Genomic DNA, 20,441 nt, shown 5'->3' with positions numbered 1-20,441 from the left:
CTGCACGAGGCCTTCCTGGCTAGGCAGGCAGGTAAGTGCGGTGTCACAGAAGGCCCGACGGGTTCGTCAAAGCGGGGGAATGTCCCCCCTAAAGGTTCCGCGAACCTGCAAACTCTGCTTCCCGAGGGACGGCTAGTGCAATTGGAATCAGACTCGGAAGATTCTGACGAGTCTAAGCCGGAGGATGAGGTTTCCTCGGAGGCCGATCAGGGGTCCCCCTCTGGACCTAGGGGACTCTAAAACTGAACAGGGGACCTTGGAGGGTCCAAAGGCTGAAGGCAAACAGACAAGCAGCTCAGAGAGATCACCGAGGGTGAACTGGCTTTCCAAGAGAGAGGAGCTTCGCCTGCTTATACCTCAGGTGTTGGAGGAGCTGGGGATTAAGCTCACCCTGGAAGATTCAGATGCTGAAGGGGTTAATCCGGTTCTGGATGACCCTCGGAGACCCCCCAGCGCTTTCCCAATTCCGAAGAAAATTCAGAAATTGATCAACTGAGAGTGGGTTTCCCCCGACTCGAGCTTTATCTGCTTCTGCAGGACCATCTGGAAGTTCTCAAGGTCCCAAAGGTGGATGCGGCAGTTTTGGCAGTCACTAAGAAGACCACTATTCTGGTGGCTGGAGCTTCCGCTCTGAAGGATGTTCAGGATCGGAAGTTGGAAGTGCATCTCAAGCGAGCTTTTGAGGTCCTGGGGCATGGCCTGTGGGCGGCGGTATGTGCAAGTCTGAATCAGCGGGCCTGTTTGTGTTGGATCCAGAAGCTGCATGAGCAGTCTGCCTCTGGGACTCTTTCCCCAGTCCAGGTGGCCTGCCTGGAGGCAGGGGTTACCTATGGCGCGGATACCTTGTATGACCTGGTGAGAACCTCGGCCCGCGCTATAGTGTCGGTGGTGGCGTCCAGACACCACTTGTGGCTATGCAACTGGTCAGAGGATCTGTAATCAAAATCGCAGCTCTGTTATCTGCCCTTTCAGGGGAAACTGCTGTTTGGTGAGGACCTCGATCGTCTGATGAAGTCGCTGGGAGAGACAAAGGGCAGTAGGCTGCCAGAGGATCGAAAGTCTGGCCGGAAACCTTTCTCTTCTCGGCCTCGCTTTCGAGAGTCCAGACGTTTTCGTCAGACGAGGCCCTCGGGGGGCCTCGGCTCCAAGACAGTCCTCGCATAGGCAACAGTCTTTTTGAGGGGCTGGAAGGTCATCCAGAGGCAGATCCACCCAGGGTGCGGGTGACAATAAGTCCTCCCAATGAGATCCGGCAGGTCCACTCCTTGTCTCTGGTAATCGGGGGCAGGCTGGCCCGGTTCTACGGGGGAGTGGACCAAGATCACTTCTGACTGGTGGGTGTTGAGCGTGGTGAGAAACGGCTACGCCTTAGAATTTTCTCGCCCACTGCGGTCGGGCTTTCTGGAGTTGCGTTGTCTTTCCCGAAGCAAGCGGGCAGCGGTCCAGTAAACGCTTCAGCGGTTGTTAAGTCTGGAGGCGGTTGTACCGGTGCCAGTGACTGAACAGGGACAAGGCAGATATTCCATCTATTTCGTGGTGCCCAAGAAGGAAGACACATTCCGACCTATCCTAGACCTGAAGAAAGTCAACCAGAGTTTGAAGGTACAACATTTTTGGATGGAGACATTGTGCACCGTAATTGCGGTGGTACGGGGAGGAGAGTTTTTGGCGACTCTGGATCTCACCAAGGCTTATCTGCTTATCCCCATCCATCAGGAGCACCAGACGTTTCTCAGATTCATGGTTCTGGGACAGCACTATCAGTTTCAAGCGCTGCCTTTCGGGCTGGCCACCATCCCGCGGACCTTTACAAAGGTGTGATGGTGGTAGTGGCAGAGGCGCTGCGACAGGAGGGGATTGCTGGTGCACCCATACTTGGACGATTGGCTGATACGGGCATCAATCTGTGGGGAAATGATGGTATAAAAAAAAAGGGAGTGCAAAATTGTCATATAGATTTTTTAAAATTGTATGGATGTGTGTATGACTGGTACTTTTTTATGATTGTGTTTTTTGAAAAGTTGATATTCACTTGATGTATCCGATGAAGAATAAATATTGTAAAATGTATTGAAGTATTTAGATAACATTTTTGTATACAATAAACAATTTCTAATCAATATATGTCACTAATTATGGTATAATGCATTTATTTGCAAATCAGATTTGCCATTTTCTGGCTTCAATTTCTAGGTTTAGCGTTTCTGCATGGTTATCTAGTTGGTCAGGGGTATCCATGTTGGGAGCCTCGTTCGCTCTTTATTTTTCTTATCTTGGCTTGGGTATCAATTAATACTGAGGGACTGCAGGTGGCACTCTCGTATATGTGGCAGTGCCCAAAGCTTTGTTCTCTATCTCCATCTGGTAGGGATGAATAAAACCCGCTTGTCTGGACTGATCTGTGGTATTACAGGAACGAAAATTAGCAGGTAAGAACCATTTTTCCTGTCCATGGACTGTCCCGGGTGTACTTTTTCCATATTTTCTTGAATGTTTTTCTGCCTTCTCAAATTTGTGTTCTCAGAACCAAGCACCTGATCTTCATTCATTTCCCACTACAGTGTTGAACTCCACCATCTTTCTCATTTTTTAGGCCTGATAGTTTGGATTTATATTCAGCCCCTCATTCCTCACATCTGCTTCCTTAACTATTACCTATTTTATTTCCACATCATAAACAAGGTCTGTTTCTTTGTTTTGTCCTGCTGCAACAATCTTCTACTGTGGTAAGCAGTAAAGCAATGACTGTTCAATATATTTATGTTGTGAACCATTGTGTGGAGGAAGTTATTTCAGGACAGAATAATAATACATCAGGCAAGTTTTTTTGTATTTTGGGAATCATGCCTAATAAATTTGGATCCAATTCTGGATATGGATGGATGGTGGGAGTAGATCTTCTGGGGTTGGCCTGGGGACATCAGTGGCAGATTTTCTGATGGGTCTAGAGTATGAGCCAGCACTCCAAGCATAAACAGCAGTGATGGTGATGGGGGGGATCTCTTGGGACAGCAGCAGTTTGCTGTGACCTTTCTGTACCGTGAACCGCCCTGCTCGCTTCATCTTATTTGGGACAAAGAGATGTACTTGGACAGACAGTTAATTGCAATCATTCTTAGCTTGATGTGCAAAGCTAGTTCAAATCAAAATGAAAAGTATTGTGAGCCAGCTGGGCCATGAAGTGATCCAGTCTGAAAAATTGGTGGTGAATGTGATGATCCAGTCAGAAAAATGTTGGCCTCAGACCGTCACTAAATTTGACCCCTAAATTCATCCTTTTTTTGTTTTGTTTTGTTAATCTACAGTTGGAAACATTCCATACGAAGCCACAGAAGAGCAACTGAAGGACATTTTCTCTGAAGTTGGTCCTGTTGTCAGTTTCCGGTGAGAATTTCATTATCTACACTAAGTGAAGGACATATCTGTATATTGGCACATACATATATTTATTTTTTAGTATGCTCCAGTGCATAGTAACTCTAGAGTTTTGTTTTTACAGGGATAGGCTTTGGTGTATAGAATACAGTATATTTTCCATACTTGACCTGCTGTTTTATACATGGGGAATTTTGGAGTTGTAGATTGCAGTGGAAAATCTAATTATGTATATTAGTGGATATCAAAAGAGCATAAAGATGCAGGATACCTACAGTATGGTAATGTAGACCTTTCTTCTGTATCTTAAAGGTTAGTATATGACAGGGAGACTGGGAAACCCAAAGGTTATGGATTCTGTGAATACCAAGACCAGGAGACAGCTCTTAGTGCCATGCGGAACCTGAATGGGCGTGAATTCAGTGGGAGAGCTCTACGGGTGGACAACGCAGCCAGTGAGAAGAACAAAGAGGAACTGAAGAGTGAGTATGAGAGAAGATTGCCCTATTATTCCTCCCTGCTTCAGGTGAGAAAATGATGTGCAGTGATGTGGCATGTCCCATTCCTCTGCAGCAGATGAGTGAAACCTAGAAACTATATAGACCATGATGGCGGATAAAGATCATATGGCCCATCCAGTCTACCCAACACACATCTACTACCCAACTTTATAATCCCTTCCTCTCTTTCAGAGATTCTCTTTGCTTGCTCCATGTTTTATTGAATTCTGTTACGGTCCTTGTCTCCACCATCTTCACAGGGAGGCTGTTCCATGCATCCTCCACCCTTTTTGTAAAGAAATATTTCCTTAGAATTACTCTTGAGTCTGTCCCCAGCTTTGACCCTCATCCCATGACCACTTATTGCAGAGCTTCTTTTCCACTGAAAGAGGCATATCTCTTGTGCATTTATTCCTTGGAGGTATTTAAATGTCCCTTTCCCCCAGAATATGCATGTTTAGATCTTTGTGTATTCCATGTGCTCATTGGGGACAGACTCTGTTTGGTCCATATCCTTTTTAAGAAGCATTCTTCAAAATTGTATTCAGTACTCCACTTGAGGTCTCACCAGGAGACAGAGACAATATAATTTCCTTTTTCCTGCTTGCTTTCCTCTCCCTGTGTACCCAAGCATCCTTCAGGCTTTTGCCATCACCTTATCTACCCATTTGGCCACCATAAGATAATCAGATATAATCACCCCCAGATCCCACTCTTGTTTTGTGCACAGAATTTCACCTCCTATACTGTACTGCTTCCTTGGGATTTTGCAGTAAATCTTAGCTGCTAAGCTCTAGACCATTTTTCAAGATTCATTAGATCCTTCTTCAAGTGTTCCACATCCTCCAAGATACCTACCCTCTTGCAGATTTCGTATCATCCACCAAAAGCAAGCATTTCCTGGTAGTCCTTCCACATTATTGTTTACAAAAATGTTGAAAAGAAACAGACCAAGGACCAGTTCCCTGTACGTACCAGGATCAGTCCAGGACACCTGGGTTGTGACTCCGCACCAGTAGATGGAGACAGACTAAAACTTGTGGGCAGAGCCATATATGCCCCTGTGCCAGTCACAGCCCCTCAGTCTTACTCTGTCTCCAGTAGGTGGTGCAGGTCTAGTCACAGCCTGAGGACTGATAGGTAGTTTAGTCAGGGTCATTCTGGTTTTATTGGTTTCGGTCTTTTGGCTTTGGTTATTTAAAAAAAAAAAAAAAAAGCAAATTTACAAGTGAGAAGAGTCAAGAGGAAGCTGTCCGTCCTGCCTCCCAGGGGGGTGGGAAGGTTCTGAGGGGACCATCCCCCCCTGGTTGAGGCCGCTGCTGAGGGTCGAGGACCTGGCCTACCACAGGCAGCAGCGTAGGGGGTGACACCGGGGAGCCCGGTTCACTCACCCCCAACAGAAGCAGAAGACCCAGGACCCTGGACAGCGGCAGGTTTGCGTACAAAAAAAAAAAAAAATTGTACTTTTATTTTTCTTGTGCAGCTCTCTGTTTTCTTCGCCGGTGGGGGTGTTTTCTCGGCTCGGCGAGGGACTGGGAGTGTTTTTGGCGGTAGGATTTTGTTTTTGGAATTTCTGATTTGTTAGTTCGCCGCCCGTCCCGCCGCGACCGCGTGGATGCCGAGGGGTTCGGTTGCCGCGCTTGCGGCTCGGCGCGTGGCTCTCACGAGAGGGGATTTGCCCCGCCTGTGTTCCGGGCGGGAGGGAACGTCCGGGACAGACAGGGGGGGGGTCGATTCCGGTCGGCACGGTCGCCCTCACGCGATTTGGCAGTTTCTGTCATACCGGCTGACCCCTTCCCGCTCAGCGCGGGAGCGGCGGCCATCTTGGGGTCAGCCCGCGAAATTGGGCGCGAATCGGCAGGGAATCCCAGCATGCCTCCCGCGTTGCCGCCTCGGCACAGGCCTTCGAAGGGGGGGTCCTCCGGGGGGGGCTGTCTCCCCGGGTGAGGCTGGCGCGGAGGGGACCTCCTCGTTTTCAGGGTTCTCGGTTTTGGCCGTTTTCGCGCTCCCACTGCGCAAGGTACTCAAGGGCAGGGCCCGCAGGCACCAGGAACAGCATGGCCACCCTAAGGGGGATGGCCCACGGCAGAAGAAATCCGGGTCCTCGTTTTCGGCCGTTTTCGCGCTCCTGCTGCGCACGTTACTCAAGTACAAGGACCGCAGGCGCAAGGAGAAGCATGGCCTCCCTAAGGGGGATGGCCCACAGAAGAAGAAATCCCGGGAGGGCCCAGGTCTCTCCCCGGCTCCAGCAAAGGGAATGCGACCACCGAGAAGGGTCCCGCAGGATACGGACTCTGCGTCCACCACACAGGATGCGGTGGATACGCCCGGGGAGCCCCTGGGGGGGGCCGATGGAGCGTCCGGGGACAGTTCTGCCCTGAGTGGTCCGGGCAAACCATCAAACCAGTTATGTGGATGGCCCTAAGCTGGTTCGGGGTTACGCAGAGATGAACTGTCCCCGCTTATCCCGGCTATCCTCAACGACCATGGGGTGGATCCCCCACCGACAGTTTCGCGCCCTGGAGCGAACTTGGACCCAGTCCTGCTGGGGCTCACTGGTCCAGCGGTGGCTTCACATTCCGTTCTCGGCGTCAGAAGGAATGGGATACTCCAGAGCTGGGTCTAACGGGGACCAAGGCAAGGGACAAGCTTTATCCGCTGCCAGAGGACGCATTGGAGTTTCTATGGCTTCCGAAGCTAGATTCGGCGGTGTCGGCAGTAACAAAGAGTTCAATCTTCGAAGTTTCAGCGTGGAGGGGTCCGAGCTGCCATCTGTAGTAACTACGCCATGCGGGCTAGTTGCGCTGGGCCCAAGTTCTACAGGCGACTGCAGGTTTTTCGGCTCAAGACGCCACGCAGGCGGATCGTCCGGAGGCTGCCATCGCTTATAGTACGGATGCCCTCTATGATCTACTGCGTACTTCGGCTAGTTCCATGGTCGCTGCTGTTTCGGATCATCGAGTTGCTTTGGCTTCGCAACGGGGCAGCGGATGAATCCTCCAAGGCTCTCCTCGGGGCACGGCCCTTCAGGGGAAAGCTGTTATTCGGTTAAGAGTTGGATGATTGAGGTTTCCCTGGGTGAGAACTGGTTTTTCAAGCTCCCAGAAGACAGGTCCTTAACTCAGTCCTCCTATTCTGCTAGGTCCCGCTTCCACGGTTGAAAGAGATCTCGTCCCCAGTGGTCCTCTGGGCCTCCAGATCGCTCGACGTCTTCACTGGCCTCCTCGTGGCCACAGTCCTTCCGGGGGGAAGCGTCACGGCAGACAGGGAAGAACCCCGTCCGGCACGGGGCCCAAGGCCTCGCACTGAGATACTGCTGGGCCATTCCTTAAGGCAGCCACCACCCTTCGTTCCAATCGTCGGGGCGAGGTTGATTTTCGAGGAATGGGCCAACATAACGTCCGACCTGTGGGTCCTCAACGTCTTAGAGAACAGTTACGAGTTCGGTTTTGCACGACCTCCGCCAGACAAATTCCTGGTGGCACCCTGCAAAGGTCCACGGAACACGGGGGCGGTGCACCGCACCCTCCAGCGGGGCACAGGCCGTTATTCCATTTACTTCATCGCCCCGAAGAAGGACGGCACGTCCCGGCCTATTTTGGTTCTCACAGGGGTAAACAAATGGCACCGACCCTCAGACTTGGCCCGAATCAGCCGATCGTCCAAGTAGGGGTGTACCAGGAACCCCTCCAGTCGCGGTTGTGCCACCACGACTACCATTACCTTCGTAAACGTGCAAGGAGCCCTGGCAAGTCCGAAGGGGAGCACTCTGCATTGGTAGTGCCTGCCTAAGATGCACAATCTGAGGAGCAGCTGGAAGAACGGTGGGATGCCGACATGAAGGAACGCCTCTGTGAGCCCCCAGGAGGCCAGGATTTCGCCTGGCCGCACCGAGGCACTCACTGACCGATTCCTTCCATCTTGAAGGCTGTAACGCGCAGGCATCACGCACGCAAGCTTCAGTCTAAAGTGCGTCGATTATTGAGTCCTCAGCTGCCGCTGGTTGCGATTATCTGACAGTTCGGGGGTCGATGGTGTCCACCCTGGCGTTGGTTCCTTGGGCTTTGCTCATCTACGCCCAGAAGGTTTCACCTACCGCGTCCGCTCACTGCCCAGGCGAGGGCCAGTCTTCACGGGTGGCTCGATTTGGACCATCTCACTTGCGGTATATCCCTGCTGGTTCCCCACTGGACAGTGGTGACGACGGATACCAGCCTCTCCGGTTGGGCAGCGGTCTGCCTAAGCAAGTCAGTGCAGGGCCGGTGTTCCTTCGGCCAGTCGCAGTGGTCCATTAACCGTCCAGAAACCTGAGTGGTACACCTGGCTCTGCAGGCCTCCCTTCCTGTGGCCCGGGGGAAGGTGGTCCGCGTGTTGTCGGTCAGTGCAACAGCGGTATCGTACATCAATCGCCAAGGGGGGACAAGGAGTCCACTAGTGGCGGAGGAGGCGCAGCTGCTGATGAGCTGGGCAGAGCGCCATCGAGGCTCCATCACCGCGTCCTACATTGCCGGGGTCGACAATGTTCAACCGGACTTCCTCAGCCGACACCATCTAGACCCCGGGGACATGGGAGTTGGCGGACGATGCTTTTCCGCCTCGTTTCCGAAAGGTGGGGGGCTGCCCCACATGGATCGGATGGCCACTTGGCACAACGCGAAGGCTCCGCGTTTCTACAGTCGGCGTCATGAACGGGGAGCATTAGGCGTCGATGCGCTGGTCCTTCCTTGGCTAACGGATGTGCTCCCCTACGTGTTTTCCCCGTGTGGTCGGCGAGATTCTGCGGCGCATATATTGCACCTGTTCCTTGTGATCATGGGGGCACAGGAGTGGCCACGTCGTCCGTGGTTCGCTGTTTTCAGCCGGTTGTTGGTGACGTCTCCCATTCGTCTCCAGGAGTTCGCGGGGCTCCTACATCAGGACCCCGTCTGTCTGGAAGATGCGGATCACTTCTGTCTCGCGGCATGGCTTTTGAGAGGGATCGCTTGCGGGGAAGAGGTTACTCAGATGCAGTGATAGCCTTGTTGCTGAGGTACAGGAAGCGGTCTACTTCTCTGGCTTATGTCCGGGTCGGGGCGGTTCTGAGGATTGGTGCGTGCAGCGAGGGGTGGATTCCTTTCCGCTTCGGTTGCAGATATTCTACCGTTTCTTCAAGCCGTTCTGGCCACCGGCTTGGCGTGCGGTTCGCTACGGGTCCAGGTGGCGGCGCTTGGATGTTGCGGGGTAAGGTCCGGGGAACCTCCCTGGCTCTTCTTCCGGATATCTCCCGTTTTCTTCGGGGGGCCAAACGTCTCCGTCCTCCATTGCGTTCCCCTTGGCCTTCTTGGAACCTCTACTGGGTTCTTCCTCCCTAGGCTCGGCTCTTTGAGCCTTGGCAGCGTGCAACTTATAAGGTCCTTCATTTGAAGACGGTGTTTTTGGTGGCGATTGTCTCGGCTCGGCGTGTCTCGGAGTTGCGGGCGCTGTCCTGTAGGGAACCGTTCTTGCGGAGGTCCGATTCCGGAGTCTCCTTTTGGACGATCCCTTCCTTCCTTCCTGAGGTGGTGTCATCTTTTCTCGTGCATCAGTCAATGGAGTCCCGGCGTTTTCGGGTCGGGGAGTCCGCTGATCCCCCAGTTCAGGAAACTGCGGAAGCTAGATGTGCAGAGGTCTTGTCATTACTTGGAGGTTGCTAATCCGTTCCGGGTAGCCGACCATCTGTTCGTTTTGTTCTCGGGGCCAAAGAATGGGGCTGCTGCGTCCCGCCCGACGATCGTGCGTTGGCTTCAGGACGCCATTGGCTCCGCGTACTTGGTACAGGGTAAGCCGCTTCCGGTGGGTCTGCGGGCTCCTTCGACTCATTCCCAGGCCGCATCCTGGGCGAAAGCTTCTCAGGTATCGCCTCAAGAGATTGGCAGGGCGGCTCCCTGGAAGTCGATGCATACCCTTATCGGGCGCTACCGGTTGGATGTCCGGGCTCCCGATGCATACCCTTATCGGGCACTACCGGTTGGATGTCCGGGCTCCCGATTCCGGGGGATTGGGAGAGAGGGTACTCCGAGCGGGACTCTCTGCTTCCCACCCTAGGTAAGTTTTGCTCTGGTACATCCCAGGTGTCCTGGACTGATCCTGGTACGTACAGGGAAAGGAAAATTAGTTTCTTACCTGATAATTTTCGTTCCTGTAGTACCAAGGATCAGTCCAGGATCCCGCCCGCAGGGCTTTGCTACAGTAACGGAGAGTCCGCTCATAATTGTTCTTAGTCCTGCTGATCGCTTGTTTAGCTCTCCCGGTTGGGGAGTCCGGTTAGGAGTTTGCTGCTCAGTTTGGGCTAGAAGTGTATTTTCTAGCCAGTTTTGTTGCTTGGTTGCATTGCTACTTTGACATTACGTATGACTGAGGGGCTGTGACTGGCACAGGGGCATATATGGCTCCGCCCACAAGTTTTAGTCTGTCTCCATCTACTGGTGCGGAGTCACAACCCAGGTGTCCTGGACTGATCCTTGGTACTACAGGAACGAAAATTATCAGGTAAGAAACTAATTTTCCTTTCCTGTGTCACATTTCCTCAAAGTGAACTGCGTTTTACTACTATCATTTGTTGCTTCCCACTCAATCGGTTTCTAACCCAGTCAGTCATTTATGGGTCATACCTAGGGCACTTAGTTTGTTTATAAGTTGCCTGTGTGGAACTGTGTCAGAGGCCTTGCTGAAATCCAATGACACTTCATCTGGTGCTCTCTGCTGATCTAACTCTAGTCCCCCTGTCAAAGAAATTGATTAGATTCATCTGACAACATATCTCTGGTAAACCATACTGCCTCGGATCATGTAATTCATCGAATTCCAGAAACTGCACTACCCTCTGTTTTAGCAGCGATTCCATTAATTTACTCAGCATTGAGGTCAGGTTAACTAACCTTTAATTCTCAGATGCCTCCTTATTTGTGAAGAGGAACCACCTCTGCCTATCTCCAATCCTATGGAACCATTCTTGACTCTAAAGAAGTGTTGAAAAGTCAGACAGCAGAACTGCCAGAAGTTCCCTTAAAGTTCTCGGATGCATCCTATCCAGTGTCATTGCTTTATCCTCTCTTAGTTTTTGTTATCTCCTCATGAACACAGTCTTCTGAAAATTGATTGAGGTCTACCTTAATTCCTGTTTGCAGCAGTTTTCTATGGTCCAACTCCAAGCCCCCCTACAGTGAACACTGAACAGAAATATGTTAAGTAGTTCTGCTTTCTGCTTGTCACCTTTTGAGTCTTAAGTTCATATTTTTGCACAACTTTGTGTCGCTAATATCTAAAGAAAAGGTATTTCTGTCCTCTCTTACTTTATTCGCTATTTTTTACTTCTTCCATTTGTACCCTTTGTGTTACACTCTGGTGTTTTCTTGTGCCCTTGGGCCTCGAACCGAGCCCAGACCTTCTGGGCGGGGCCGAGGGTTGACGGCGTGTCCCAGCGTGGCTGACTGTCTGACCCTCTGCCAGGCCTGCAAGCTCTCAAGTCCAACATCCAAGGATGTTGGAAGTTGAATGGTCCTCCGACCATTCCGAGCCCTTTCGGACCTGCTGCGAGGGACGGCATGGAGCAGCAGGCCTGGCCTGAGGTTGAGGGCAGACGGGCATTGACACGTAGACAGGACTATGGTCGATGCGACGGCATTGCAGACGAAGACACTTGGGTTGATGCGACGGCATCGCAGACGAAGACACTTGGAACATGACAACAGCTGGGAGGAAGGACATTTGCACTGTCTCTCAGGGCGCCCTACTCAGGCCACCCGCGGGACTGAGTCGCGGACCACCCTGTCCCACTGCGCGCCCTACACAACCCTTGGAGGCTGGTCACGGACCACAAGGAGAGCGGGACAAGCGCACGGAAGACCCAGGCACGGAGGAACCCCAATGACGGAATCGATGTCACCCGAAGCTCCATCCATGGCTGGCGGGAACAGAGGCTCCAGAGCACAGGGACCAATCCCACCTGCAGACCGCTCTATTCTCGGGCACACACCATCCGAGAACCACAGCTCTACAGGAACAGAAGGCTCAGGAGCACCAGATGAAGACGCAGGGAAGAACATCCAGAAAGGCAGGCACATCAGGATGTGGAAGATCATGACGAGACATCAGAACATGGACCGGGACCTCAGGCAAGACACCAAGACGTGGTAGAAGGCAGACAAGACGAGGAGCTCCACGAAGAACAGAAGACCTTACAAGGCTCTGGCAGGCAGGAGCCTCCAGAGGGGATGTCACTCAGATGCAAGGCCACGACAGGCTGAGAAGACAGCCCTTTTATAGGGCTCAAGCAGGAAGTCCACTCCCTAGGTGGGGCCAGCACACTTCCTGTGCCTGGCCCTTTAAATAATGAGGAGAGGCGCGCGCCGGCGCCAAAGGAGCAGGTAGCAGGCTGTGCAGGACCATGGAACCTTTAGGGGGGACATTCCCCCGCTTTGCCGAACCCGTTGGGCCTTCTGTGACACCGCACTTACCTGTCTGCCTAGCCAAGAAGGCCTCGTGCAGTAAAAGAACAAATTCGGGCGAAAAAAACCCCGGGGCTCCCAAAGGGCACTTGGGGCTGTTGGGGCCCGAAACATCCGGACCTTTTTCCCTAGGTCGAACCATGGGAGACAGGAGCGGCGGGGACCCCCCGGACCCGGGGAGAAGCCCCCTATCTGGCTCCGCTTCTACGGCCATAGTCACTCCCTCCTGTGATCCCAGCGCCACCACCGTGGTCCACGAATGCCTCCTGTGCTGCAACTGAAGATTGGAAAAGTAGTGAAAACTGCTTGGGGTGCTACTGAGGTGAAAATCTAGCATTCCCTCCCTCAGTTGAGTGTGATCCTGGTCCTTTTGGGTTTTTTTTAATTAGCGACTCCTGCAATGAAAAATTATCTCTCCTCCAGTGAAAAGGTGTCAGAATCCATGGAATTCTAGCATTGCTGGTAGGATCTTGTACAATTATTTTGCTCTTTCCCCCACACTTAATACCGGTAACTTACAGAAAGATCTTTATTTAGATAAAGAATATTCCAGAGACTACAAGATTACCAGCAAGGCAATTCAGATCTCAGAGAGCAATGTTAACACAATAGATTAAATAATTACCACCTCCCGTTTACACACCAGTGAGCTAGTTTGTTTGCATACCATTTTCTTATTTGGGCGACATTAACACAACATCCTCTTAATAGGGTGGTAGTATAATTTTATCTCATATATGTTAGTGGGACTAGGATTCCTATAAATTGAGCACAGAAGGCAGGAACAAAATTTAAGGCTGAACTTTGACATACCTTTTAACTTCTAGCATTCATTCTAGCAATTCAGCAGCAACCTTGAATAGTTTTTATAAGTCTGATCAGTGTAATTTTACATTTCCTAGCGTGTAGCAGATGGACTCAGGACCAATGGGTATAGTGTGCTCCAGATAGCAGTTGGAGATGGAGTCAGATTTCAATCTGACGTCAACACTACATATACCCATGCACGAAGCTCTTTTCTTCAGTTTTTTCCGTCTCCATAGCAATTCGGGACTTCACACATGCTTGCACAGCGTTAGAAAACCAAACTCCAAATTTAAAGAAGAAACAAAGAAAAACTTACCTCCAAAACGAGCCCCGCTCTCCTGCGGTGATACCTAAGGGTCCCTCCCCCAGTTGAGATTTCCTGAGGTGATTTCCAAGATTCTTCAGAAGTAAGCCTCGGTCCTGACGTTGACTTAGCCCCCGGGAAAGGGAGCGGCTGGGAGGCAGCCTCTGTCCGGTAGCCGACCCAGCTTGGACTTAGCCCCCTGAAAAGGGAGTGGCTGAGAGGCAATGGGAGCACAACCGAGCGTGGCGGTGAAGGTAATTCCCTCTCTCCCTGCAGCTGGAGACTGCCCGGCAGAGGACCGGGAAGCGCCGAGACAAGGTAAGGTAGAAAACTTTCTCTAAGTCTCCGGTCTCCAAGGCTCGGACAGCCACACAAATCGTCCCTCCAGTGTCTGTACATTTGGGTTGAGCAGCCCCGTCCGGGCTAGACCCCGATCTGGCAAGAGGGTCCTCCCACATGGAGACCCCCCCCCCCCCCCGAGGGGGCCATCATCTTACCGCGTGGTCGCCAGCGCCTTCCCCCCCTTGGTCGCCGCATCGTCCACACAACCGAGCCAGCTGGGCGCTCAAAGTACTTGTGCACATAGTGGGGCGTGCATCTGGGCCGTGCGCACAGCGGTGTGCACAACGGGGCCGGGCACACAGCAGCACGCTCAAGGTGCCGAGCTCACAACTAGGCCCGTGCGTACAGCCACGCGCGCATCCCCTGCTCCTACGTGCACAACGTAGGCACACCCGGAGCGCATAACCAGGCCTCCCGGCACGCGCACCTGTACAGGATACACGCGCAAATCATGGCACCACCATCCAAGCCAGCTAAAAGTCAAGCCCTCTGTCCAGCATGCCACCTGAGAGCGGCGTAGTCTGAGGTGACCCTGGCCCTGTGCCTGCTATGCGAAGAAGCTCGGGGGGAGCTGAGACAGGGTCCCTCGCAGCCTGTAGAGGACTCCGGATCCACCAGCAAGACTACCCCGGACCTCTCTATTCGTGACTCGGCCCCTCCACAGTGGGGGCCCTCGTGGAGCGCCATTGGTCCCAATGCGGTCTCAGGCAACTTCTCCTGGGCGGGATTCTTCGCTGAGCTGCAATCCTACATCCACGCACAGACAGGGCCACCAGCGGCACAGCCACAACCCCCACCAGTGGCCCAGAACCTCCCAGGCCCCTCCCGGCCTCCACCAGATGAGCCACCCCTGGACAAATGCCTCCCTTTAGGGGACACAGATGACTCTGAGGAGGAATCAGAACCCCTGGAAGAGGGGGAAATCCCTCCAGGAACGGAACCGTATCGAACCATGATGCACTTCTTTCTAAAAGACGAATTATCAGATCTTGTAGCCACGAATCTGAAGGCATTGGCCATCCCGGACACATGCAACATGGCAGAGTCCAAGGCAAGCCCCTTCCTGGCCGGGCTCCACCAGACCTCACGCCATTTTCCTACACTACAGACCATACAACAACTGATCGACCTGGAATGGGATGCCCCAGAGGCCACCTTTAAGGGAGGGCGAGCCCTAGAAGTGCTCTACCTCTTGGACCCCGCAACGAAGGAACTCCTGAGGTTTCCCAAGGTCAATGCCCTGGTCTGCGCCACCACAAAGCAGTCAAGGGAGGAGCTTCACTCAAGGATGCCAATGACAGGACAGCAGGAATCCATCCTCAAGCAGTCTTACGATGTATCAGCTATGACCTTATAGATCGCTGCCTGCTGCGCCGTGGTATCACGCACCTGTCTGGCTATGGCCAGGGACGCAACTACGCCAATCGAGGCATTAGACCCGGCAATATCATTCCTCATGGATGCGACCTCAGACCTGGTACGCACCTCAGCCAGGAGCCTCTTGTCCATAGTGGCAGCCAGAAGACAGCTCTGGCTTCGAAGCTGGTCAGCCGACGCGACCTCTAAGACGAAGCTCACAAGAATGCCCTTTAGAGGAACACTCCTGTTCAGAAGCGAACTGGACAAATTAGCCGACAAATGAGGCGAGTCCCCAGTACCCCGTCTACCGGAGGACAGAAACAAGAGGAACCAACATCCCTCTCTCCCCGGGCACCCAAGGGCAGAGGATCCCAGCGTTTTAGACCATACAAAACCACTTACCAAGCCCCTCGCCCCGCCGGCAGGGGACAGTCCTTTCGGAACAGACACAACAAAAGAGGAGCCGGCTCGGGACCAGGCCCCAGCCGCAACACGCAATGAAAATCAGCAGACCCATCTACAGGAAGAGATAATAGGGGGCAGACTCGCCCTATTCTACCAAAGATGGGTCGAAATAACGTCGGACAATTGGGTCCTATCCATCCGAGAGGGATACTACCTGAACTTCCACAGCATCCCCCCGGACAAGTTTGTGATTTCTCCGTGCCACGACCCCTCCAAGAGGAAGGCAGTGGAAACCACACTATCAAAACTCCTCACCCTAAAGGCAATAACACCAATGCCCACGCACCAACAAAATTCTGGGCACTATTTCATCTACTTCATCGTGCCCAAGAAAGAGGGAACATTCCGGCCCATACTGGACCTCAAGACCGTCAATCGTTACCTGAAGGTACCCCGCTCATAAAGGTGGTACAACTGGGAGAATTCCTGACCTCCCTGGATCTGTCAGAAGCCTATCTCCACATACCGATCCATAGCATCCATCAGTGTTTCCTACGCTTTGCAATATTGGGCCATGACTACCATTTCCAGGCCCTACTGTTTGGGCTAGCTACGGCTCCCCGAACGTTCACCAAGATCATGGTAGTAGTAGCGGCGACACTGAGGAAAGAAGGAATCCTCGTGCACCCATACCTGGACGATTGGCTGATCAGAGCGAAATCGCCAGAGGAAAGCCATCAAGCAGCCACCAGAGTCAAGGAACTACTGCAGAGCCTCGATTGAGTCAACACACCCAAGAGCCACCTGCAGCCCTCCCAATCCCCAGAGCATCCGGGAGTCCAGTTTGACACCTCTACAAGGAGAAGGAGATTGATGGATCAACTACGAGCATTGTTGAACTCCACCCTTCCCACGGCATGGGACTATCTCCAAGTCCTCGGACTCATGGCATCAACCATAGAAGTCATCCCGTGGGCAAGGGCCCACATGCGGCCCCTAAAACATTCCCTACTGTCACGGTGGAACCCGATGTCTCAAAACTATTCCGCCCCCCTCCTGCTACCAGTGAAGGTTCAGAACCAGCTACAGTGGTGGCTACAAGATGACCATCTGAGCGAGGGAACAAGCCTATCCCCATCGGAATGGACCTTGATCGGGAGATCCAAGATGGCGTCTTAGGGAGAGGTCGCAGTGAAGTGAGCTCCGTACAAACAGAAACTTTACAGCGTTTACTATGCCCCATACTAAAAGAAAGGGGCGAATACGTCAGGAAACCTCTGTGCCTGAGGTAATGACCCCCTCTCAGTCTAAAATACCGAGCTTCTTCACTCCGAATATTGTTTCGACTCCGGGAGAGAGGTCCGCGGAGGTGATGGGCGAGGGACGCGCTGACTCACCTCAGGACTTACAAACATCTCTGAGCCCCGGAGCGCCCGAGAAGCCTCTTCGCCCAGCCCACAGCCACAATCCCGATTCGGGTTGGGTTAACCCTCAGCGGGGAGCAGAGAGTGAGCCAGCCACAGAGGAGGAGAGAGGAATGGCGGCTGCGTGTGCATTGACGGACAGCAGCAGCATGGTGGTAAGGAGCCGTCAAGATCGAGGGGCTAAAATGGAGTCGATTGTCGACTTGGGACTGCCTGCTGCCCGAAAAGATCTAATGGAGGAAGAGGACTCGACAAGCGAAACCCTTCGGGTTTCAGAAGTTTGCCGAGGGGATAAGGTAGGCACAATCCCCGTTCAAAAACTGATTAAACCTGGAGAGATAACATTGGAAACGGTTTGGAGCGCTTTAATAACTTTGGAAAAATCAATTGCAACGTTAACACAGGCATTAGTAAACAACCAAGAAGCTATTAAAAAGATAGAACCATATGTAATTCAGCATGAAGTTAAAATAAAAGAAATGGATAAAAAAATTTCTGTTCTTCAAGAAACTCAGATAAATTTGGTTAAATCTGATTTAATGACGACTCGAAAGATAGAAAATATGGAAAATACCCAAAGATACTTAAATTTAAGAATTTTAAACTTTCCTCAAGTAAGATTGATCTCCTTGAGGGATCAATTCAAAAAGTATCTTATAGAGACTTTACTAGTGCCTGTTGAAGCTGCTCCCCCCATTGCAAATATTTTCTTTGTTGGTAACAACAACCCGAATAATCGTTCCTTGAATGATGGCGACAATCTCACAGCATTTCTTGAAACATCCTCAGAGGAGCAAGTCGAGTACCGTGGAACGGTTTCTGCAACATTTGTTTTCCCAACAGATAGAGAAATGGTATTAAAGCTATTTCTGAGAAACAGGGAGAAAGAGTTCTATGGACAAAGGATTTGGATCTTCCCGGACATTACCAAGGCGACGCAAATCAGGAGGAAAAAAATGTTAGAGATGCGCCAGGAAGCAAGGTCGATGGGGGCTAGAGTTATGATTAGATATCCTTGCAAATGCATTCTAATATGGAATAATGTTCGCTATGTCTTTTTTGAACCAGATCCAATGCGTGTGTTTCTCGACAGTCATAAGACGGAGGGAGTGCCGTCTGAAAACATCTCGAGCTAGTGTAGTAATATAAAGTCTCCTTAATTACTTATATTCTAAATATTGCTTGTTATGTCCCGTAATATTAATCTTGGATCTCCCACTATTCCGCTTAATATTTAGATATGATAGAGATATTAAGATAGGAACAAATGATTGTATAATTTGTTTCCTAAATGTTTTCTTTTCTATTCTTAACGATTGCCCTAGGAGTATTGATAATTTAAATATGAATTTGTTTCTGTATATCATATGAAAATTAATAAATAAAGAATTGGAAAAAAAAAAAAAGGAATGGACCTTGATCACCACGAATGCAAGCTTGCGAGGATGGGGAGCCCACTGCCAAGAGCTAACGGCTCAAGGGCAATGGACAAAGACGAGTCGGCATGGAACATAAACCAGTCAGTCATGTCAGACAACGCCACAACAGTGGCCTACATCAACCGCCAGGGAGGAACCAGAAGCCAGCAGGTGTCTCTGGAAATAGAGCCCCTAATGACGTGGGCAGAATCAAACCTACAAGGGATATCAGCTGCCCACATTGCGGGAAAAGACAACGTCACTGTGGACTACCTCAGCAGAGAGGGTCTGGATCCAGGGGAATGGACACTGTCTACAGCAGCCTTCAAGCAGATAGTAAACCACTGGGGAACCCCAGCCATGGATCTTCTGGCAACCGGGTCCCCAAGTTTTTCAGCCGAAGATGGGAACTGCTGTCCCAGGGAATCGACACCCTCATCCAGACCTGGCCACAGGAGGACCTACTATATGCCTTCCCTCCATGGCCACTACTGGGCGGAATCATCTGCAAGACAGAACACCACAGAGGGCTGGTACTTCTAGTAGCCCCAGACTGGCCAAGAAGACCGTGGTACGCGGACATGCGAAGACTCCTGGCGGGAAATCCTCTACGCCTACCTGCATACAGGGATCTGCTCCAGCAAGGACCAATCCTCCACGAAGGCCATTGAGAGGTCTCACCTGAAAAAGAGGGGATACTCAGGACCAGTGATTGATACACTGCTCCGAGTGCGCAAGATCTCCACCTCCTTAACATATATACGAGTATGGAGAATATTCAAAGCCTGGTGTGAGGACCGTGACATCCTTCCACGGACAGTCAAAATTCCTATGATCTTGGAATTTCTGCAGGACGGCGTGAACAAAGGGTTGTCCCTCAACTCCATCAAGGTGCAACTGGCCGCCCTGGCCAGCTTCAGACCCAGGGTGGACGGCACCCTGGGTCTGAAGCTTAGCGGCCCACCCAGACATCTCCCGCTTCTTAAAAGGGGTCAAGCACATTCGGCCACCTCTAAAGTGGCCGATACCCCTATGGAATCTCAATCTAATGTTAGACTTCCTAGCGGGAGCCTCGTTCAGAACAACTTGTGGTCTATCCCTACGGCTCCTGACCTTGACAACAGCGTTCCTTGTGGCAATCTGCTCAGCCCGTTGAATCTCCGAACTTCAAGCTCTATCATGCCGGGAGCCGTTCCTCAGATTCACGCTGGGATCCATACAGCTGCGCATTGTACCCTCCTTCCTGCCAAAGGTGGTTTCTCACTTCCATCTAAACCAGACCATCTCACTGCCATCTCCAGACGAGCATAAGGACTCTGAAGACTCACACCTTCTTTGCCACCTGAATGTCGGCAGACTCCTAGTCCGATACCTGGAAAGATTAGAACCTGTACAAAAGACAGACCATCTATTCGTTCTTCACAGCCGTTAGAAGCAAGGGAAAGCGGCCTCGTGGGCAACCATAGCCCGCTGGATCAAAGAAGTAATCAAGGTGGCCTGCGTAGAGGCAGGCAAGCCTCCACCTCTACAAGTCAAGGCCCATTCCTCAAGGGCCCAGGTGTTAATTTTCTGTACCAGGTCGCAGAACCTGGGTTCCAGCGCCTGTACCACAGCCTGAGAGACTTCCCCCACCAGGTCAGATTTGTTCGCCGGTGTGTTGGGGCTGGGTGCGCTGGGACTCGGCGGGCCGGCAGCCATTTTGTTTTCGGGTTGCCAGCCAGAGATTTTCTCTTTTCTCTGCGGCTTCGCCGCTATTCTTTGATCGCCGCCGAGAAAAAATGATTCGATCATTTTTTGGGATGGCCCCGGAGATGTTGGAGTCACCACGTTGTGTTGTAGAAGCGCAGGAATAGCGGATGGTCGGCGGGGGAACAGGGAGCGCGGTCTGCCTGCAGCCTACCCGCTCATCAGGTCACCTATCCAATCCTTTTTTAAACACAGGTATACTAACTGCACTAATCACATCCTCTGGCAACAAATTCCAGAGTTTTAATTGTGCATTGAGTGAAAAAGAACTTTCTCTGATTAGTTTTAAATGTGCC

The 20,441-nt window shown here is 51.8% G+C and overlaps 1 protein-coding gene across 4 annotated transcripts in view; it reads left to right on the top strand.

Moving 5' to 3' along the window:
- Positions 1-20,441, top strand: part of CSTF2 (cleavage stimulation factor subunit 2) — a 101,416-nt gene that overhangs the window by 12,864 nt on the left and 68,111 nt on the right. For all 4 annotated transcript variants that reach the window (XM_029607394.1, XM_029607392.1, XM_029607391.1 and 1 more), the window contains exons 2-3: positions 3,306-3,384; positions 3,688-3,857. In XM_029607394.1, the coding sequence (XP_029463254.1) occupies positions 3,306-3,384; positions 3,688-3,857 (249 nt within the window). The remainder of the gene's footprint in view (positions 1-3,305; positions 3,385-3,687; positions 3,858-20,441) is intronic.

Source organism: Rhinatrema bivittatum, chromosome 6 (assembly GCF_901001135.1).
Source record: "Rhinatrema bivittatum chromosome 6, aRhiBiv1.1, whole genome shotgun sequence".
Classification (NCBI taxonomy): domain Eukaryota; kingdom Metazoa; phylum Chordata; class Amphibia; order Gymnophiona; family Rhinatrematidae; genus Rhinatrema; species Rhinatrema bivittatum.
This window is presented reverse-complemented; position numbering and strand designations above follow the sequence as displayed.